Source organism: Malus domestica, chromosome 05 (assembly GCF_042453785.1).
Source record: "Malus domestica chromosome 05, GDT2T_hap1".
Lineage (NCBI taxonomy): Eukaryota > Viridiplantae > Streptophyta > Magnoliopsida > Rosales > Rosaceae > Malus > Malus domestica.
In genome coordinates this window covers 1,985,772-2,008,708 of record NC_091665.1, presented here as the reverse complement: position 1 = coordinate 2,008,708, position 22,937 = coordinate 1,985,772, and the positions used below count along the sequence as shown (strand labels likewise).

The window sequence follows — 22,937 nt, the reverse complement described above, 5'->3', positions numbered from 1 at the left end:
TCGGTTTGTCCTTCATGAGTTCTTACGGCAGTCTTTGCTCCTTCATACATATCCTTTATAGCTTGGATATATGCTACTCGTACTCCTTTCTTCTCTAAAATCCTCCAAAGAATGTCTCTTGGGACCCTATCATACGCTTTTTCCAAATCTATAAAGACTATGTGTAAATCGTTTTTCCCATCTCTATATTTTTCCATCAATCTTCGTAAGAGATAGATTGCCTCCATGGTTGAGCGCCCTGGCATGAATCCGAATTGGTTGTCCGAAACCCGTGTCTCTTACCTTAATCTATGCTCAATGACTCTCTCCCAGAGCTTCATTGTATGACTCATTAGCTTAATACCCCTATAGTTCATGCAATTTTGTACGTCGCCCTTATTCTTGTAGATAGGCACCAAAGTGCTCTTTCGCCACTCATTTGGCATCTTCTTCGTTTTCAAAATCCTATTAAAAAGGTCAGTGAGCCATGCTATACCTGTCTCTCCTAACACCAAATGCATGAAAAACCAGGACTACAAGAGAATAAATAGTCTAGGAAAAGAAAAGGCAATTAGTCACTCTCACCCACAAAAACATGTCCATGTACGTTCACATAAATACTCGAAGAAAAACATTCTAAAAGTGGACTAGCTATTTAGTAACTTGAAACTTGATAAACGACTCAACATGTAATGTTAAAAGGCATCCAAATCAGGTAGGAAATAGTTAGTTTTTGGTTTAAGAAATAGTTAGTGTTTAGTTTATGAAATAGTTAGTTTTTGGTTTAAGAAATAGTCAGTATTTAGTTTACGAAATAGTCACAGTACTAGTTTACAATATAGTGATAATACTAGTGTTTGGTTTAAGAAATAGTCAGTGCTTAGTTTACAAAATAGTGATAATACTATTACTTGGTTTAATAAATAGTCTATTTAGTTTACAAAATAATGATAGTACTAGTGTTAGGTTTAAGAAATAATCAATGTTTAGTTTACAAGGTTTTTAGTTTAAGAAATAGTCAGTGTTTAGTTTACAAAATAGTAATAGTACTAGCGTTCAGTTTAAGAAATAGTTAGTGTTCAATTTATGAAATAATCAGTGTTCAGTTTAAGAAGTAGTGATAGTATTAGTGTTCCGTTTAAGAAATAGTTAGTGTTTAGTTTAAGAAATATTATTCAGTTTAAGAAGTAGTCAATGTTTAGTGTAAGAAATAGTGTTCGATTTAAGAAGTAGTCAATGTTCAATTTAAGAAATAGTCTATTTAGTTTACGAAATAGTTAGTGTTTGGTTTAAGAAATAGTCAGTGTTTAGTTTACGAAATAATTAGTTTTTGGTTTAAGAAATAATCAGTGTTTAGTTTACGAAATAGTCACAGTACTAGTTTACAAAATAGTGATAATACTAGTGTTTGGTTTAAGAAATCATTTGATCTAAACTAAACTAGGGCTTGTATAGTTTAGTTGCTCATAGGCTCAAAAATCATTTGATGTAATTTCAAGAAAACTTTCCACATATTTTGAACTCGCCATCTAACTTTATTGGCAACGACCATGCATGATGTATCAGTCGGTAATAGGTCGTTTTTGCATGGTTGACATGCGCTCGAACAAGAAAGCAGTACCAATTCGGGTGCTCAAGCTTAATTTGTACACTTAATTCAACACCCCTGAAAGGAAGAAACTTGTTTGCAGAAAACATATCTACTTGTTACATAATCATATGTTGTATATCCTACTAAACTTAAGAACCCCAAGGAGCTGAGAATGGCCACAAACACAAGGTTAAAGGCTTGTCTGTATAGCTTCATTTCTCATGGAGGTCCAACCTACCCCACGAGAGTTGTTTATCATGCCGCATGGGATGCATTAGATTTGCTTTTTCCCGTTGGCAGATACCCTCGGCATCTTATAAGCCTGTTAATTGGTATATCCATCATGGTCATACCCCCTTCCTATTCGAGCATGTGCTTCTCCTCCACTACAACATGCATTGTCAGATCAAATTCCATCAAAGTGCCAATCAAGATACACGAATTCACATAGATTTCAGCACCAACTTTTTCATCATTTTCTCATCAACCAAACAGAAAAAAAAAAAAATCGATTCGGTTTAGTTTCCTAGTGCTAAAGCGTTAAAGCACTCACCGCTGGAGGACCATACAACGATGAATGGAAGAGATGGAAAATATACAGAACCAAAGTCTCCAAAGTATATGTCGAAATCAAACCATGATAGGCACCAAGAACATCTTTTCAAACGCAGTAGCATACTAATTAAAGCAAGGTGCTATTATGAGAGCCCATCATGGATATGTTTAGGGAAGCTAAATAACGAGGGACATATATCCAAAAAATCACAAACCACTCAGATCACCAAAAACATATCATAAGATTAAAGTAAAACTATATGAAAAGAACAGAAGCAGGTGGAGTCACCACCCAACAGAGTACAACTAATTGCATACCATTCAAGGTTATCGTTTATAAGGCATAAGTCAGCATATACTTTTAATAGAAGACTTGAAATACCAGTTTCATTAGACAACTCAGAGCTTCCCAAAAAGAATCTGATTATACGAATGAAATCTGGTAAATCATTTAATTCATTTGTGAGAAATTGAACTTCATTTTCAATTCAGCTCTGTGTGAATGACTACCTACACATGAAAGCATAGTGTACATAGCCCTCCAAACTGTGTGAAGGAAATATCGACCCCAATATTTTGTACAAGGCACTTTACAAGCTTAACCTGCCACAACAGAAACAAATAGTCTTACAGAGGAAAATTAAAAGTTTGTTAACTAGAATCAAAATAATGACTAATGACATAGACAAGCACGTAATAATTTAATTAAAGGGAAATGCAAGTTACACAACATCAATTCAACACAAAAACTTTACTAGACATAGATGGCAGCGTCAACACTAAGTTGTAACTTATACCTATCATCAATCTAATAAAGTTAAGAGGTAAAAGCTAAAAACCTTAGCCCGAATCAACTAGACATCTTTCACCATAAACTCAGCAGCCATATTTTGATATTCCCTTTCAAGGACAGTGCAAATGTCATTGGCCAGCGCCTCCTCAACATTCACAACACCCAAAGCAATCAAATCAATATCTCCATCAGGCAGATAGGTCTTTAGAGGTACAGCTAAATCATGGCAAGGTAATTAAATGAATACTGTCATTTATCATTTTCGCTAATGCGAAAGGTCAATAGAAATAGATAAATAGCAGCAAGGAAAGTTTCAGCTCCAGACAACAAATTAACCTAAACAAACAGTTTATATGCAGAATTCAAGCTTACCCAAATAAATGTTCATGCCCAATTCACAAACTATACATACAAATATATCAGACATTGGTTGTTTTGTAGCTCAATAAGCACAACAATTTGAATAAAAAAGTCAAAGACAAAGATTTATACCTCTGTTTTCTGAGATTTGTGCTTAGATCCATGTCAATATTAGATGCATGCATATAAATATCGAAGTCTATAATAATATGAAACAAAGAAAAGAGATGATACATAGTAACAACTCCAAACTGACACAATCAAGACGGTGAATTTCCAATCGGAGCTGTAGTCATTCGTCAGAAGATCTGCAACAAAAGCCAAAATGCAGGGTTTTAGATACTAATTACGCGCAATCAAGAGACGAAAAAACAGTAGAAATATCGCAGAGACGAAGAGAGAGAGAGAGAGAGAGAGAGTGAAAATGATTGCTTAACCTTGCTTTTTTGCCGATGGTTAAAAGTCCAGGTCCCTTGCTCATCTTTACTGGGAAATTTTGGGAGAGAGAATCGGTGATCCTCTGCGATTTTGACAGAGATGAAGACGGCTCAAAATTAAGTTTGGGGTCGGATATGTGGGTTTTGCATACTGGCAAAGACAGAGATGGAGCTGCGATGCGAAATTAGAAAGAAAAATGAAAGGTTTAGAATGCCAAGAAGAAATGGGGGAGACGGACAGTAGGAGAGAGATCCTCCATAAATGAAGGGAGATATTAGACGGACATAGGCTTTGCTGTCAGGGACAAAATCGAAAATTTAATATTTGGGCCATTTTAATTGGACTGGTTTATTATTGGGCTTTGTTCTAACCATTAAATAAAGTTACTACATGGTTTTTGGTTAACATTTAAAGTTTTTAAACCCTTTTCATTAGTTTTCCTAAAATAGGGTTTCATTAGTTTTCCTAAAATAATAATGCATTCTGATAATGCAATAATAGTGTTCATATCTTGTGTACGTGCGTGTGTGTTTTTTTTGGGTTTAATCGGTTATGACATTGCTTTTCTTCATGCAGTATTTAAAATTACGACCTCTTCAACGGCAATCATATACACATTACTTCTATCTATGACGCTACTGTTGGAGCTGGTCTGCCAATTATTAATACATTACAAGGTCTCCTCGAAACTGGAGACAAAATATTGCGTATTGAAGGCATCTTCAGGTTTGTGGAGAACTTTTGATTTGTATCTTCTCTCTGTGCAAATTGAAAATATTACAAGAGTGGTTCCTCTTTTTTTTTAATGGAGTAACACCTTTGTTTACACGTAAAATCTTGATGTCTGCAAATGCACACCTCATATGACTTTCAACACAAGTCTTTCAACAATTTCACTGGAGGACGCACTTTCAGTGAGCTGGTGGCTGAAGCAAAGCAGGCAGGTTATACTGAGCCGGATCCATGGGATGACCGATCTGGAACAGATGTTTGTAGAAAGGTGCTATGTCCTATCTTTTGTTTGCTTAGTTATGTAGGCTTATAATGTGATGATGTTTCGTCTGTTTAATCAGTTTACGTCCTCAAATTTTGAACGAGACCCTATAGTTTGGGCCCCCATGCCCAAACTCCAATCTTAGCTTTCTTGATTTTTGCTTACTGTTTTGTGTGGGATTTGCCACCTAAGTAAAACCATCAAATGCAGGTGATAATGCTTGCTAGGGAATCTGGTCTTAAGCTGGAACTCTCTGACATCCCTGTTGAAAGCCCTTGTGCCAGAACCGTTGAAGGTAAAATCATTTTCTAATGTACATTACCAAGTGCAAAAGCTCACCATTAACAATTGAATTTTGGATGAGATGTTTTCAGGATAGTGCATCAGCCGAGGAATTCATGCAAAAACTTCCACAATTTGATCAAGAGATGAGTAAGAAAAGACAGACAGCTGAGGATGCAGGAGGAGTAAGTATCTCTCATATACATTTCTTCTCTTATTCCTGTGTGATACCACAATCTTAACCTAGCGATATTTGATCGATATATTAATCGAGTGGTTGTTTAGAAGCTTACTAGCTGTCCATGGGCCATTGGACGTCTCTTATAAATATTTGAATCATATCATTCTGGTTTCCTTCGATGATGCATTATTTCTTTACGTTGTGTTGACATGCGCTATGGATTTTTATTAGCGATAATAGTTTAGAGAAAGTGGATAGTTTTATTTTCCGAGTTCTCGGGGCAGGGATATACAAGAATATAGTAGATGACGAGCACTTTCCCCTCTTGTTTTTTTTTTTTTTTTGGTCTCTGATATGTTGAAATGATTCTCATCTTCCCTCCTGACTTTTCTTTTTGATATCTGAAGGTCTTGAGATTTGTTGGGGTGGTTGACATGGTCAATCAGAAAGGGGAAGTGAAGCTGTAGACGTACAAGAATGATCATCCATTTGCTCAGCTTTCCGGGGCAGATAATATAATTGCGTTGACAACAACTAGATACAAAGCTCAACCCCATAATACGTGGACCTGGTGCTGCTGCTGAAGTCACTGCTGGCGAAGTCTTCAGTGACCTGTTGCGGCTTGCTTCATACCTTGGTGCCCCTTCATATGGGGGGAAGCCCGCAGCCCGAAGATTGAAATATGGTGTAACACAGCCCGAGTTGTGTACCTTTTTGAGATGCGGATCTGTTGTGGCTCCTGAGAAGTGTAAGTGTAGCTTTTTGATATGAGGAATAGTTATTACCTGCTAGGGATTTGGGGTATATAGTTTTCGTTCATTCGGGAGTGTTTAAGCGAAGCACGTTATTTGTCTCCTGAAACCCTCTCAAATCCTTTATGTACGGAACTAAAAAGAGAACTAAAAAGATAGGGAGAATGAGAACAATCAGCCGGAACTTGAAATCAAACTTCTGATTTGGGAATGATTGCTTGGAGCTCTGATTGCTTACCTTATCTGTCACCTCTTTCAGCAGATCCCCTAGCTCGGCGACTTGGGGGACTCCTACTACATGGTTTGTATCGCGCTTGACCAAGTCTGAAACTACAAGTAAGTTTCAAGTGAAATTGATACATTACCTTGTGCATCTCCACCAGTTAAAGATACCACCCCTGGATGGAGGAAGAGTACTTCCAGAGAAGATGCCACATCTACCTATGAGACAGACAAGGCGATATCACATTTCGGTACTTAGAAGTTTCGTGATTACGAGATCATTCTCCCACAATATTTCCTAATGTCATTTGTACTCACTAAAGGAGAGCTTGAACCTATGTACTTGTGTAAACCCTTCACAATTAATGAGAACTCCTCTACTCCGTAGACGTAGCCAATCTGGATGAACCACATATATCTTATGTTTGCTTTCCTGTCTCTATCCATTTACATACCACACTAATGACCGGAGCAATCTAGCGAAGATCACAAACTTAATACTTTCTGTTGTACCAAAGTCCTCACTGATTTTATGCATCAACAATCCTTAAGTCCTTACCTTTTGCTTTGGTCATGGATGAGTTAACATGACATATTTAAGATGATATTCCTTGGTGTATGCTTTTCACAAACGATATAGTGTTGATAGATGAAACTCATGAAGGGGTAAATGCGAAGCTTAACCTTTGGAGAGAAGTGTTGGAATCTAAAGGTCTTCGCCTAAGCTGATCAAAGACAGAATATATGGAGTGCAAGTTCAGTGCAAATGGAGGCCAAAATGAGTTAGGGGTGAGGATCGGAGATCAGGAAATACCAAAGAGCGACCGTTTTCGCTACCTAGGATCTATCTTGCAAAAGAACGGAGAATTAGATGGAGATCTCAACCATAGAATACAAACTGGATGGATGAAGTGTAAGAGTGCATCCGGCGTGTTGTGTGACTGTCGTAGGCCACTGAAGCTCAAGGAAAAATTTTATAGGACGGCAATAAGGGCGGCGATGTTGTATGGCACAGAATGTTGGGCGGTGAAGCATCAATACGTACACAAAATGGGTGTAGCGGAGATGAAGATGCTTCGTTGGATGTGTAGACACACGAGAAAGGATAAGATTAGGAATGAGGATATCTGAGGTAAAGTAGGAGTAGCCGAAATTGAAGGAAAGATGAGAGAAAATCGGTTACGATGGTTTGGACATGTGCAAATAAGGCCTACTGACGCTCCGGTTCGAAGATGTACTACAGGACAGAGGTTCAGGGCCGAAGGGGTAGAGGAAGACCTAGGAAAACTTTGGAAGAGACCTTAAGAAAAGACTTAGAGTACTTGGATCTAACGGAGGACATGACACAAAACGGAGCGCAGTGGCGTTCTAGGATTCATATAGCCGACCCCACTTAGTGGGAAAAGGCTTTGTTGTTGTTGTTGTTGATATGTTTAAATGATTCTCATCTTCCCTCCTGACTTTTCTTTTTGATATACGAAGGTCTTGAAATTTGTTGGGGTGGTTGACATGGTCAATCAGAAAGGGGAAGTGAAGCTGCAGACGTACGAGAATGATTATCCATTTGCTCAGCTTTCCGTGGCAGATAATATAATTGCGTTGACAACAACTAGATACAAAGCTCAACCCCATAATACGTGGACCTGGTGCTGCTGCTGAAGTCACTGCTGGCGAAGTCTTCAGTGACCTGTTGCGGCTTGCTTCATACCTTGGTGCCCCGTCATACGGGGGGAAGCCCGCAGCCCGAAGATTGAAATATGGTGTAACACAGCCCGAGTTGTGTACCTTTTTGAGATGCGGATCTATTGTGGCTCCTGATAAGTGTAAGTGTAGCTTTTTGATATGAGGAATAGTTATTACCTGCTAGGGATTTGGGGGTATATAGTTTTCGTTCATTCGGGAGTGTTTAAGCGGAGCACGTTATTTGTCTCCTGAAACCCTCTCAAATCCTTTATGTACGGAACTAAAAAGAGAAATAATAATAATCATGGTTTTCAATACGTGACCCTGATTGTGTTTAAAGCAGTACTTTGACATTTACTGAGATAAACGAGCTACTCCTCTCAGTTGATCTTAGGACTGAGGTAAAACTTTGGATCTCTGAAAAACCTTGAAAGCACTTGTGCCTTGTCAGCTGAGAGGTCTGTGTTTTCCATAATGTGCTCCTTTGATGCTTTGGCAATTCCTTCGATCGATCCGATAGCCTGGTTAAGCTGAACAAATTACCCAGAATAAGAAACCAACGTATGATTATACAAATCAATTTCGTTGATTAGGATGAGATAAGTACCGCATTTGCATCATGATTGTCGATGCCCGGAATGGCTGTGATCACTTTTTGAAATATGCCTGGTGTTTGCACTGTTTGCTTCCTCTTCTCCAACAAAATTGAACAAAATGGGGATGTTTTGAGGTCCTAACTCCTAAAAACCAAAGCATTCTACATAAATACGGTCAAAATTCACACTAACCTCAGCCTTCAATTTTGTTGTGGCATCCCCTCGCTTGCACACTGTAATCAGTGTTTGCTTAGGAGTCTTAGACAAATTACTTGGAAAACAATTCATGAATAAGGTAAGTGAGCCTTGGGCAAGATTTTATTACCCCCACGAGAATGAGCTATTTTCGTTATCTTCTCGAACCCCATTTCCAAGTCCTTAACCAGAACGAATGTTGGCTTGCCGAGTTCCATCCCAAATCTTCACAGATTTAAAAACCATTTGTATCGTTTTGACATATCAAAAATCAATTGGACAGAAGTTTCTTTCGAGTTTTGACATAGCTCACTTGAAGTAAGAACGAACAAACAAATCGTTTTGCTCCTTGGTTGGGAGCGTGATGACAACATATAGATTTGTAAATTGCAGCTTCAGCTTCTGAACTCTGTACAAATAATAAAAGTGATCACGTCAAACACAAAACACAAGCACACACGCATGCAAGAGGCACCGAAAAACGAAAGCAATTAACTTGTTCACCTGCCGAAGAATTGCGAGATGGTACCGGAATCCAAGCTAGTCATGAAAATGAATGCCACAGATGAACCCCCACAGTTGAAAATGAAGTCCTGCAGTGCAAATCCAACCATCAGATGCACCAAAATTATTTTCTTTTCAGTTCTTTTGTCCTTTTAACATGAGATCACATGATTAAATTGAAGGAAATTACGGGGGTAATTGGGACAAAGTTGAGGCGGAAAGAGTTTGCGGCGAGGAAAGTGGAGATGAAGTTGATGAAGGATGGATGTTGTTCGTCCCTCCATGTATTGCTCATCATACAAACCCCACCACCACCACCTGCAATCACAATCCAACATTTAAGATTTCTTCACTCCATTAATCCTACCATTTCCAGCACAAATCAATCGTAATCTTTCTACTCGAAATTCTAATCAAATGGTTAACCGAAGCAATAAAATTATCCAGAATTTGTATCAAACAGATAATTGCTCCACTGGAAAATGATCGAATTCAGACTAATTCAAATTAAGAACTCAGTTTCTAAATTTTCCGAGGAAAAATGAGAGGGGTGAATTGATGAATCGGTGAAAAGTAAAAGGAAAAGTACCTGAATTCATGGATTTTTGTGGAAATTGAGCTGTTTCTTTCACGTTCGCCATTCCCAGAGCTCCCAGAGAGAGAGAATCGGGAGAGAGAGCCAAGGAAGATTCGAGCGAAGCGGGAAAACTGAGGCGGTTTGTAATGTGGAACTGTTTTTCAAATATTAACTGCGGTAGTTGTCTATATTTACGAAAAGTGCCACAAGAAAATGGGCCAGCCCCATATCATATTCAGCCCAAATTTCCAACGACTTGTCCTGCTTCGTCTCTTGTTTTCTCACTCGAGAGACGTTCAGAGAGAGATAATGGAGTCCTCAAATTCGCCTTCCAAACGCCTTTTGTTCGACCGTCGTTACGGTTGGGTGTAAGTCTCTCTCTCTCTCTCTCTCTCTCTCTCAACGTAATTAATTAAGCGTGAAATAATTAGGATTAATTTTTAAGAATTGATGAATGGAAAGACTCATCAGAGGAAGCTCTTGCTGGTGGCCGAGGGATGTAAGTTTTTTTTATTTTTTATTGTTTTGAAATATTTGAGCTTGAATAAAAACCCCACTGGTTGGTTAGCGACAAGGTCTAAAATATCGATAATATCCCGATATTTCCTTCGAAATTTTCGTGTTTTTGGATTACCGATATTTCCGATATCATCGATATTTTAGACCTTGATAGGAACTCTATGTGGTACTAAGTCACTCATCTATCTTACCATGCAATGTATAAAGTGTAAAATATTGTACTACTTCATTATATATAAATGATTTTGGTGTGTTTAAACTTCTTTAATTAATTACTACATATTTTATACGCTCACAATGTTTGTCAGCTCGCTATATAATAAACTTAAATCAGTTAAATCCATCATGCAATGCATTTTTTATAACGATTTTACCACTTGTAAAACAAAGGGTTAAACCATAGAAAATTCTTGCAAGAGAACAAATATTGTTGTATAGAATGGCTCAAGCAAGGTCGATCTCCTCAGGGACTGGTATAAACAATTTATGAGCTTTTGTGTATTTAACTTAGTTAACTCTAAGAACTACACTAATTCAACAAAACTAAATACTATTGTACGTGACTTAAACAAACATTTAAAAAGGGAAATGGCTTATAGAAATAATGATTCAACTAAACAAAACAAGTAAATGAGGAAATTCAAGATAAAATAAATGATTGAAGAAAAATAGATTGACAATATACTAGAGTTCAACCTTTACCAACAACACTCCTACGTAGCTCTTCCAATTGCTTAAGTAATCGAAAACACATATGCTTTGAAAGTTGGGTTTTCCTTGTGTATGTTTTACTTGTGACATTCAAGTTAAAACGCATACCACTACATGCAATTTATCCATGACATTTGGATTAAATATAAACATAAATGATTCATTAATCTTGATGAAAATCATTTTGTTAAACCATGTAATCCCTAAGAGTATGATATTTACCTTAGGAGAAATTACAATCCTCAATCACAAGAAGCATAACCAATTTTAACATGAAATTTGTTCAAAATTGCATCCAATGACTTTTTTAAGCATCCTAATGGTGATCAATCATCAAGACACATAGATAGTTTAATTTAGAGATTGAAAATATCAAAGCAAGCATGTAACAACACTTAAGCAATTGAAAGAGAAATCTACGTAATCATGTTGCGACTCATGGCCTCACTCTAGTGAAAAGAAATTAGTTACACATAATTATTTGAATACATAAGAAATTATCCATGAAGAATCAAAGAAGGAAAACAACCCTTTTTACAAAACAAGCTCTCCGATCTTCTCCTCCTTTTTCTGCTATGTTGCTCTCTGCAACTTTCTACTCTGTAAGTCTAATGAGAGCTGCACACCTTTATTTTGTACTGCAATGAATACTCCTCTGCTGCTCCATTCTGAATGTCCTCCACTCTGTCTTCCCCTCCTCCTTTCGTGTATTGCCTTCAGTTATTGCCTTCAACAAAAGGCAATAATTGCCAAAACCAACCAAAGCTACAAGTGGAAGACCAACCAAACTCCACTTCATAGTGGGCACCCCATGTTCTCCTCTTTTCTACCATCTTTTCTTTCCTCTTTCCAGAAATGCCGTGTGTTCCCTCCACACTTTTATTTTATTTTATTTTTTTCTTCTCTTTCTTTCCCACTTCCATGTGCTCCTCCCTTCATCCTCACTCTCCCACTTTGCTTTCTGATTTCTTTTTCAAACACCACCCGTGGAGACAAGCTCCACTTCCAATTCTTTTGTTTGTTTTTATTATTTCCTTTTCTCCTTTTTGCTTGAAATTGATCCTAAAGCAAATTTAACTGCACACTAACACAAGGTAAGGTAAAATGCAACCATTTTAACACAAAAACATCACAAAGACTTTAGAAATGGATGGTATAAATACATGAAATATATGAGTAATCAAATACCCCCAAACTTACATTTTTGCTAGTCCTCTAGCAAAACAAAACACAAAACAAAACCACTCAACTAAGACTAGATTCAACAACTTAGTAGCCAACTTCTCAATTTCGATTTCAGAGATAAGTGCTAACCATGAAACAAACAGCCAAGAACTAAGCAACAAGAGCTAAAAACATCATCCAATAATTAACCAAATTTCCTTCAAACAAAACGTTGAAATGTCATGTGTGAGCTAGCCATGTCAATGCAATTCCAAGCTCCTTTAAATCATCATATGCAAACATGTGAGCTTCTCACAAGACATACGCTCATTCACTCATAAGTTTTGGTTAATGTGTTTCACTCAAGTGATCTCATTGTACATGCCGCCATATGCTTGCTTGTCCACCTAACTCGCTATCAATATTTAAGTAATACCTTGGATCAATAGGACTTTATTACGGTTGTAATGGGGCTAAAGGTGATAGGCTAATGAAAGAAAGGATATGGAAATAAAAAATTTTGAGAAAGTACACTTTAGTAGTTTTCCAACACCTCAATATCACACCACCTCAAATTGAAAGCAAAATAATAAAACCTCGAGCACCTGTTACTCCCCAAATTCAACTTCAAAAGGAAATTTATATTCCGCAGACACATTTTCAACAAATCAACACTCTCCCATTCCTTTTTTTTTTTTTTGAAAGAAACAAATCTGCAAAGCTATGCATAAATCTGCAAAAGCTACATCACCCATCAAATTCACATTTCATTGTAATACACATGCTTCATCCATCTTTCTAAATAAATGAAACCCCCAAGAGCACAACCCATGTAATACTTTCTCAAAACAATAAGGAATCGATTTCTGTGTATGGGCTCAACTCCAATATCGGAGCAAGGTAAAGAGATGTGTCTAACAAAGAAATAGCTTAGTTAAAGGCTCAATGGGCTACTACGGATAAACATAGCATATAAGGTAGGCACAAAAGGCTCAAACGATCCAAAGATGGCCTATATCACTTCCAAGTTATTACATGAATTGATTAATGAATCGTGAAGTATAAAGCAAGTTCTAGAGATACATGTACAGTGAGATCATACGCACAAGAAGGAATGAGATTGATGCATAATGGTTCAATCATGTATAGGCTCAAAAACTCACAAGGTTTACATAATCTCACATGATTCACATATGAAACGTTAAATCATGCTCAAGTTTCACATTGACAAGACTAGGCACATTTATTTTTCAAGTTGATTGCTGGAAATCACAGTTAACACAAAGACAACGAAAAGAACTTAGACTTCTTGAAAGTAAGAAGGAAATTAAGATCAAAACTCATCATTGAATTGAGAAGTAGCTACAAACAATAACAAAAATGCAAATTGTTTAAAAAAAAAAAAAAAAAGAAGTAAACTAACGAAATATATTTCCACCCCCAAACTTAATTATAGCATTGTCCCCAATGATAATGAAAGGAATTTTGAACAATAAGACATAAAAATGGAAGGAAAGAAATACAAAATGAAATAAAGACACATAAAGAAAAGGAAAGAACACACCAATTTGTGTAGGCGAGGAGAGCAGCAGTAAAAATGCATTTTTTTTTCCATGGTAGAATTCCAAATCATCCCCAAACTTGTTTCAACACGTCCCATTATGCATAATAAATGTGTGAATAACCCGTGGGATTAAGAAACTTTTCAAGAAGTTGTTGTAGAGATTGCAAAATCATTACCTGCATAAGGGAGCAAAAGTAGGACTTAAACACAAACTAGAAAACAAGAGAAAAACAGAACAAGAACATTTAAAATTATTCAAACTAAAGATGAAAGATAGAAAACTTGGGTTGCCTCCCAAGAAGCGCTTTAGTTACTATCTAGAGCTAGACATTCTGTTAGCAGTTTGATTCAAATAACAGGTTCCTTCAAAGTGATGGAATCCTTAGCAAGATCATATGGAGACTCCTTGTATAACTTCAAGGGATGCCCATTAACTTTGAAGATAAAACCAGTTTGCATGTTTTGGATATCCACAGCCCCATGAAGATGGACCTGTACAACACGATATGGACCATTCCAATGTGATTTGAGCTTTCCTGGGAATAGTTTTAGTCTCGAATTAAAAAGCAAAACCTTTTGACCCGGTTGAAACTCTTTACGAAGGATGTGAGCATCATGAAATTTCTTGGTCTTATCCTTGTAAATCTTTGCATTCTCATAAGCATCATTCCTTATTTCTTCCAGTTCATTCAACTGCAGCTTCCGCTTCTCTCCATCTACCTGGTAGTCAAAATTGAGGTGCTTAATAGCCCAATATGCCTTGTGCTCAAGTTCCATAGGCAGATGGCAAGCTTTCCCATACACCAAACGAAAAGGAGACATCCCAATTGGTGTCTTATAAGCTGTCCTATATGCCCACAAAGCATCAGTAAGCTTTAAACTCCAATCTTTTCGAGATGAACTGACAGTTTTCTCAAGAATCCTCTTGAGCTCACGATTAGATACTTCAACTTGTCCAGATGTCTGTGGATGGTATGGGGTGGCTATGCGATGGTGAATATGATACTTGGCACAAAGGGCAGCCATGGTGCGGTTTAAGAAATGCGTACCTTCGTCACTGATGATAGCACGAGGTACTCCAAATCGGGGAAAAATAGTATTCTGCAAGAAACCTAACACCACAGAACTTTTGCATGTTGGAGAAGCTATTGCCTTCACCCACTTAGAGACATAATCAACCGCCACCAAGATGTAGAGATTCCCATGTGAAGAAGGGAAAGATCCCATGAAGTCTATACCCCAGACATCAAATAGCTCAATCACCAAAAAACTTTGTTGGGGCATCTCATTTCTTTGAGAAAGATTGCCAACTCTTTGACACTTATCACAAGCCTAGCACCATAGGTATGCATCTTTGAATAAAGATGGCCAAAAGAAACCACTCTGTAAGATCTTGGCCGCAGTCCTTCTTGGTCCAAAATGACCACCACATGCATAATGGTGAGCAAACTTCAAAATGCTTTCTTGTTCTTCTAAGGGGACACACCGACGAATGATTTGATCTTGGTAATGCTTGAAAAGGTATGGCTCATCCCAAAAGTAGTGTTTTACAGTGGAGAGGAACTTCTTCCTTTGTTGGTAACTGAACTCTGATGGTATTTCTCCAGATGCCAAATAATTTGCGATGTCAACATACCATGGTACTTGATGAGTAACCGCTAGAAATTGCTCGTCTGGAAAGCTCTCTTGCAGGGGCAATGAATCTGCCTCATCAGTGCTTGCATTTACTAATCTGGAGAGATGATCCGCCACAACATTCTCACGTCCCTTTTTATCTAGGATCTCCAAATCAAATTCTTGCAAGAGAAGGACCCATCGAATCAATCGTGGTTTGGCCTATTTTTTAGACAATAAGTACTTGAGAGCAGAATGATCAGAATACACAATGACTTTAGAATCAATTAAGTACGATCGAAACTTTTCAAGAGCAAATACCACTGCAAGTAATTCTTTTTCCGTAGTGGCATAATTCAGCTGAGCATCATTCAAAGTGCGGCTGGCATAATATATAACATGGGGAAATTTGTCACGTCGCCGACCAAGGACAGCACCCACAGCGTAATCGAAAGCATCGCACATGAGCTCAAAATGAAGGGTCCAATCTGGAGCTGTTATAATTGGGGCTGATGTGAGAAGATCCTTCAATTTGTTGAAAGCATCATGACAATCTGCATTAAAATGAAAACAAGCATCTTTAGCAAGTAAATTACAAAGAGGACGACTAATTTTGGAAAAATCCTTGATGAATCTTCGATAAAAACCAGCATGTCCCAAGAAAGATCTCACATTCTTCACAGAAGTTGGTGGTGGTAATTTGGCGATCACCTCAATCTTTGCCTTGTCGACCTCTATTCCTTTGCTTGAAATTAGATGTCCTAGCACAATGCCATGCTTAACCATAAAATGGCATTTCTCCCAATTTAACACAAGATTAGTCTCCCTGCATCTTTCCAAAACCAAAGACAAGTTATCCAAACATATATCGAAAGAATTACCAAAAACAGAAAAGTCATCCATAAAAACCTCAACAATATTTTCAACCATTCCGGAAAAAATACTCATCATGCATCGTTGGAAAGTGGCAGGGGCATTGCACAATCCAAATGGCATTCGTCTGTATGCAAATGTACCAAAAGGGCATGTAAACGTTGTCTTCTCTTGATCCTTAGGGGCAATTGGAATTTGGTTGTACCCTGAATAACCATCTAAGAAACAATAGAAAGAATGACCAATTAGTCTCTCAAGCATCTGATCAATGAATGGCAGCGAAAAATGATCATTTCTAGTGCTGTTATTGGGCTTTCTATAGTCAACACACATTCGCCATCCGGTGGTCATCCTTGTAGGCACAAGCTCGTTGTTATCATTCTTCACCACAGTAATACCAGTTTTCTTTGGAACCACCTGAGTCGGGCTCACCCATTTGCTATCCGAGATTGGATAAATGATACTTGCATCGAGTAACTTCATCACCTCAACTCTTACAACTTCCTTCAGGATCGGATTTAGACGTCTTTGAGCTTCAATAATTGGTTTAGTCCCAGCCTCCATAAAAATCCTATGCATGCACAAAGCTGGACTAATGCCCTTTATGTCAACAAGTGTCCACCCCAGAGCATCTTGATACTTGCGAAGAACTCTTAGTAATTTGTCTTCCTCCGTGTCATTAAGATTAGCAGCAATAATAACAGGCAAGGTCTCGTTCACCCTGAGATGAGCATACTTGAGGTGGCTCGGCAGTAGCTTGAGCTCTAACTTCAGAGCTTGCTCACTTGAAGGAATAAGGGGCTGCTTAGGCACTCCAAGCCTTTCATAAACATGTCGCCACTTTGGATTATGAATTGGTGCACTATCCAATGCAGAAATGACGTCCACCACATTTTCTTCCATAGATAAAGTAGCATCATGGTTGGTGAGGCAAGTTAACAGCTCATCGTTAGATGATTGTGAGGCAAAGTTTGCATGCACAATCTCATCCAAAACATCAACACGAAAACACTCTTCAGGTTCAAAAGGACGCTTGACAGCTTCAAAGAGTTTGAATACAATTGACTCTCCTTGCACTCTTAAGGTTAAAGTACCTGCTTCCACATCAATAAGTGTCCGAGCGGTGGCCATGAACGGTCGGCCTAAAATGAGAGGCACTTCCTTGTCTTCCTCCATGTCAAGTACAATGAAATCAGCTGGAAGATATAATTTATCCACTTTAATAATCACATTTTCCAGAATACCTAAAGGATAGGTCACAGACCTATCTGCCAATTGAAGACTCACAGATGTGGGCTTGAGTTCTCCTTCACCTAATTTTTGAAAACAGAATAAGGCATAAGGTTAACACTTGCTCCTAAATCAATCAATACTTTATGAAAATCAAGACTACCAATAGTACAAGAGATAGTGAAACTCCCCGGATCTTTCTTCTTGGGTGGTAGCTTATGTAAGAGGACAACACTGCATTGCTCAGTTAAAATCACCTTCTCGTATTCCAAGAACTTTTTCTTTTTAGAACATAGCTCATTCAGAAATTTGGCATATGATGGGATCTATTTAATAGCATCTAATAGAGGCAAATTAATTTGAACCTTAGCCAACGTCTTCATGAATTCAATGCATTGTTGTTCCTTAGAACGTTGTTGCTGTCGTTGTGGAAATGGCAAAGGTGGCTTGTATGGTGGCTTGTCAGAAGGTGCAAATAAACTACCAAGGCCTTTTTCCTTGTTTGCATCAAAGTTGGGTCGAGATTGCACTTTGTCACTTGCACTAGGATCTGGAATACCTACTGCAGAAATAGCCTCTGACCGAGACTTTGCAGCTAATGGTGCACTTTCAATAAGCTATTCTTCTTCCACTTCGGCTTCATGGTGCACCACTTCTCTGGTGTCATAGCTCTTGCCACTTCTCAATGTCCATATTACTTTGCAATGCTCCATCCCTCTTGGATTTTGCTCAGATTGGCTTGGGAACTTTCCTTTCTCTCTTTCATTGAACATGGTAGCAAGCTGTCCAACTTGAGTCTCCAAATTCCCCACTGATGCCGTGAGATTCTGAATGCTATTTTGTGTGGATTGAACAAAATTGTTGGTGCTATTAGAGAGAGCGGACATATGTTGAGCTAGCTGTGACATTTGATCTTCAAGAGATGGTTTCTTAGTCTCACTAGTTGATTGGTAAGACTGTTGGTATTGACGTGGTTGTTGGTTGCCACCCCAACTAAGATTGGGATGGTTCTTCCACCCAGGATTATATGTATTGGAATAAGAGTCACTTCTGGGTCTAATGAAATTATTCACCATATTCACATGCTCTTGCACAAGCTCAGGGTAGCTATCCTTGTTGGGGCATTGAGTGATGTCATGAGTTGTCTCACTACAAATGATGCAAGCTTCTTGGGCATTGGGCATGGAAGAGACCTGCATTAAGGCAGCAAACTTGGCATTAAAATTATTTTCCATTTTAGCAATTTGAGCATAAACATTAGGAGAACTCTGAGAAATCTCAAAAACTTCTCTCTTTTGTGTTTGTTCTTCTGTCCATTGTTGGGATTCAGAAGCCATCATATCAAATAACTCAAATGCTTCCCTTGCTGATTTTGACATTAATGACCCTCCAGCAGATGCATTCACTTGACTCTTGGTGGTGGCATTGAGACCATCATAAAATATGTTCATTTGAAGGTTAGAATCAAACTCAGCATGAGGACATTTTGTGTACATCTCATTATACCGTTCCCAAGCTTCATGGAAAGACTCGTTTGGCTTTTGAGCGAAAGCCAATATCTCTTTCTTGAGTGCAAGAGTCTTGGAAGAAGGAAAAAACTTATTGAGAAATTTTTCTTGCAATTCTGTCCATGTTGTAATGCTATTGGCAGGCAGAGAATGCAGCCACGCCTTGGCTTTGTCTTTCAAAGAGAACGGGAACAAGCGTAACTTGATAGCTTTAGAAGAGAAACATCTGATTATGGTGTTGTCACATGCCTCAATAAAATCAGCCAAATGCATGTTGGGATCACTGTTTGGCAACCCATGAAAGGATGGCAATATTTTGAGGATGTGAGGTTTAATTTCAAAGGTTGTCCCATCTTCCACATCTGGATATATAATGCACTTGGCACTGCATTGACTCTCGCTGCCAATAAATTCCTTAAAGGTTGACCTGCTGCAGGTAAGGCTAGGGCCATGTGTGCAACTGGTGCCAAAGGTTGGAAAATAGATGTGCAGCTCTCAGGATCAAGGAACAAATCCTTAAGAAAAGTATCACCAATGTTGGAATCTTGTGCTAAATATTTTTTTCTAGCTAACTTCCTTGCACTTCTCTCTGGTTCAGGGTCGTAAGGAATAAGCACTTGATTCTTGGACCTTGTTCCAATCACCATATACTACACCTGAACAAACAACATAAACATTAAGCCACAATAAAAATAAAATAAAACTTAACAGAAACTAACTAAACAACAAAAAGGAAAAGAAAGTAAGTAAACCTGGATGAATAAAAAACACAGTTTATGCAAATTGGCAACCACTAGTTAGTTAAATAAAGACAAAAAATCTCACACCACACATCCACTGCACTTAATCAAAGATCGAAACTCAACTAAATTAATTGCTGTTTTTTTTAATGATTAATAAAAATAAGACATAAACATAAGCATAAGAAAAATAAACACAAAAGCTTGGGAACTGTTGGCACAGTCCCCGGCAACGGCGCCAATTTCTTGATAACGATTTTACCACTTGTAAAACAAAGGGTTAAACCATAGAAATTTTTTGCAAGAGAACAAGTGTTGTAGTATAGAATGGCTCAAGCAAGGTCGATCTCCTCAGGGACTAGTATAAACAATTTATGAACTTTTGTGTATTTAACTTAGTTAACTCTAAGAACTACACTAATTCAACAAAACTAAATACTATTGTACGTGACTTAAACAAACATTTAAAAAGGGAAATGGCTTATAGAAATAATGATTCAACTAAACAAAACAAGTAAATGAGGAAATTCAAGATAAAATAAATGATTGAAGAAAAATAGATTGACAATATGTTAGAGTTCAACCTTTACCAACAACACTCCTACGTATCTCTTCCAATTGCTTAAGTAATCGAAAACACATATGCTTTGAAGGTTGGGTTTTCCTTGTGTATGTTTTACTTGTGACATTCAAGTTAAAACGCTTACCACTACATGCAATTTATCCATGACAATTGGATTAAATATAAACATGAATGATTCATTAATCTTGATGAAAATCCTTTTGTTAAACCATGTAATCCCTAAGAGTATGATATTTACCTTAGGAGAAATTACAATCCTCAATCACAAGAAGCATAACCAATTTTAACGTGACATTTGTTCAAAATTGCATCCAATGACTTTTCTAAGCATCCTAATGGTGATCAATCATCAAGACACATAGATAGTTTAATTTAGAGATTGAAAATATCAAAGAAAGCATGTAACAACACTTAAGCAATTGAAAGAGAAATCTACGTAATCATGTTGCGACTCATGGCCTCACTCTAGCGAAAAGAAATTAGTTACACATAATTATTTGAATACATAAGAAATTATCCATGAAGAATCAAAGAAGGAAAACAACCCTTTTTACAAAACAAGCTCTCCGATCTTCTCCTCCTTTTTACGCTATGTTGCTCTCTGAAACTCTCTACTCTGTAAGTCTAATGAGAGCTGCACACCTTTATTTTCTGCTGCAATGAATACTCCTATGTTGCTCCATTTTGTCCGTCCTCCACTCTGTCTTCCTCTCCTCTTTTCGTGTATTGCCTTCAACAAAAGGCAATAATTTCCAAAACCAACCAAAGCTACAAGTGGAAGACCAACCAAACTCCACTTCATAGTGGGCACCCCATGTTCTCCTCTTTTCTACCATCTTTTCTTTCCTCTTTCCGGAAATGCCGTGTGTTCCCTCCACACTTTTATTTTATTTTATTTTTTTCTTCTCTTTCTTTCCCACTTCCGTGTGCTCCTCCCTTCATCCTCACTCTCCCACTTTGCTTTCTGATTTCTTTTTCAAACACCACCCGTGGACACAAGCTCCACTTCCAATTCTTTTGTTTGTTTTTATTATTTCCTTTTCTCCTTTTTGCTTGAAATTGATCTTAAAGCAAATTTAACTGCACACTAACACAATGTAAGGTAAAATGCAACCATTTTAACACAAAAACATCACAAAGACTTTAGAAATGGATGGTATAAATGCATGAAATATATGAGTGATCAATTTTCTTCCAATTTTTTGTGATAAACTAATAGATAATTGACTAGATAAACATCCTGCAAAGTTTCAATAAAAATTTCCAAGTTTTTCTTACAATTTCTGTGGTTTTTATTCAATTTTTATCGATATCGATAATATCCTGATATTTCCATTGAAATTTCCGTGCTTTGTACTACCGATATTTCCGATATCATTGATATTTTAGACCTTAGCGAGAAACAAGAAGAAAGAGAATTGGGATATAATTGTGTTGATTTTCAAGGATTGTATATTATTTCTTTCATGCTAACATTACAATTGTTCAGCCGAATATAAAGAGATGAACTCTCCTTGAGTTATTCCACACCGGTGGACTCCTAAGAAAAGACAACAAATGATTAACCACTTAGGAGACACACTTGAGTGCACTTGATTAACCACTTTGGAGACACACTTGAGTGCTCTTGAGTGGTTGCTTTAACCCTAACCCTACACACTTGATTAACCACTTAGGAGACACACTTGAGTGGTTGATTTAACCCTACTTCCAATACTCTCCCTTAAGCTAGATCCAGAAGATTTATGGATCCAAGCTTGGACAAAAGTCGTTGAAACTGGTGAGAAGCCAAGGGTTTGGTGAAAATGTTGGCCAGTCGATCACAGCTTCTGGTATAATGAGTCTGAATCACTTTCGACTGGACTTGTTCCCGAACATAATGACAGTCAACTTCAATATGTTTCGTCCTCTCGTGAAACAATGGGTTTGATGCTATATGCATTGCTGCCTGATTGTCACAAAATAAGGACATGGGGAGAGTTGTAAACACTCCTAAGTCGCTTAGAAGGCCTTTTAGCCATATCAGCTCACACGCAGTGGAGGCCATTGCATGATACTCGGCTTCAGCACTTGAGCGTGCAATGACATTTTGTTTTTTGCTCTTCCATGTGACCAAATTTCCACCAACAAATGTACAGTAACCTGTTGTGGACTTAGGGTCGATTGCGTTTCCCGCCCAATTTGCATCGCAATATCCCATGAGTTGTGTGTTTTCATTCTTCTTCATGATGATGCCACGACCCACAGACCCTTTTAAGTAACGTAATATCCTCTTAACAAGGTTCATATGCTCAATTGTGGGAGATTGCATGAATTGGCTTACGACACTTACGAAATATGTGATGTCAGGTCTGGTGATTGTTAGGTAGATCAACTTACCAATAAGCCTTTGATAATGGCGTATATTAGTGAGTGGCGTGCCCTCCAAGCTAGGTTTGAGCTTGCTATCCAGAGGAGTAATTGCAGGTTTGGCATCTCTCATGTTAACTTCCTTGAGCAAATCCAGGATATACTTTCTTTGATTTAGAAATAGTCCCTTATGAGAAGTTGCCATCTCTATGCCAAGGAAATACTTCAATACCCCAAGGTCTTTAATTGCAAACCTTTTTCTGAGTGACTGGTTGAGTTTGAAGATCTCTTTAGCACTATCTCCTGCAATTATTAAGTCATTGACATAGATCAACACAACCAATTTTCCCACAGCTCCAGTGCGAACAAATAATGAGGAA

The 22,937-nt window shown here is 37.8% G+C and overlaps 2 protein-coding genes, 1 long non-coding RNA gene and 1 other non-coding gene across 4 annotated transcripts; 1 reads left to right on the top strand and 3 right to left on the bottom strand.

The window, feature by feature from the left end:
• Nucleotides 1-2,426: 2,426 nt before the first annotated feature.
• Nucleotides 2,427-3,923, bottom strand: LOC114824723 (uncharacterized). Its single transcript, XR_003773003.2, has 3 exons — nucleotides 3,716-3,923; nucleotides 2,965-3,586; nucleotides 2,427-2,728 (listed from the first exon to the last, which is right to left on the bottom strand). It is a non-coding gene; the product is annotated as an uncharacterized lncRNA (long non-coding RNA).
• Nucleotides 3,924-8,123: 4,200 nt separating this feature from the next.
• Nucleotides 8,124-9,834, bottom strand: LOC103407367 (protein PARTING DANCERS-like). Its single transcript, XM_029103622.2, has 8 exons — nucleotides 9,715-9,834; nucleotides 9,316-9,443; nucleotides 9,126-9,214; nucleotides 8,935-9,030; nucleotides 8,752-8,846; nucleotides 8,619-8,659; nucleotides 8,438-8,521; nucleotides 8,124-8,360 (listed from the first exon to the last, which is right to left on the bottom strand). Exons 1-8 carry the CDS (start codon nucleotides 9,764-9,766, stop codon nucleotides 8,211-8,213), a joined length of 735 nt encoding a protein of 244 aa, XP_028959455.2. The 5' UTR covers nucleotides 9,767-9,834; the 3' UTR covers nucleotides 8,124-8,210.
• Nucleotides 9,835-17,994: 8,160 nt separating this feature from the next.
• LOC139195741 (uncharacterized) lies at nucleotides 17,995-19,158 on the bottom strand. The gene has a single exon (XM_070821127.1). The coding sequence runs from the start codon at nucleotides 19,156-19,158 to the stop codon at nucleotides 17,995-17,997; it is 1,164 nt and encodes a 387-aa protein (XP_070677228.1).
• On the top strand, nucleotides 18,845-18,951 carry LOC114825293 (small nucleolar RNA R71). Its single transcript, XR_003773935.2, has one exon. It is a non-coding gene; the product is annotated as a small nucleolar RNA R71 (small nucleolar RNA).
• Nucleotides 19,159-22,937: the final 3,779 nt, after the last annotated feature.

Bases quoted from the DNA above. Each gene is read 5' to 3' on its own strand.
- LOC139195741 (XM_070821127.1), bottom strand. From the start codon at position 19,158: ATGCATTTGGCTGATTTTATTGAGGCATGTGACAACACCATAATCAGA.
- LOC103407367 (XM_029103622.2), bottom strand. From the start codon at position 9,766: ATGGCGAACGTGAAAGAAACAGCTCAATTTCCACAAAAATCCATGAAT. The intron at 8,847-8,934 runs GTGAGCTATGTC...AAATCTGTGAAG, and splicing joins TTTGTTCGTTCTTACTTCAA to ATTTGGGATGGAACTCGGCA. The intron at 8,660-8,751 runs GTAATAAAATCT...CACTGATTACAG, and splicing joins AATAGCTCATTCTCGTGGGG to TGTGCAAGCGAGGGGATGCC.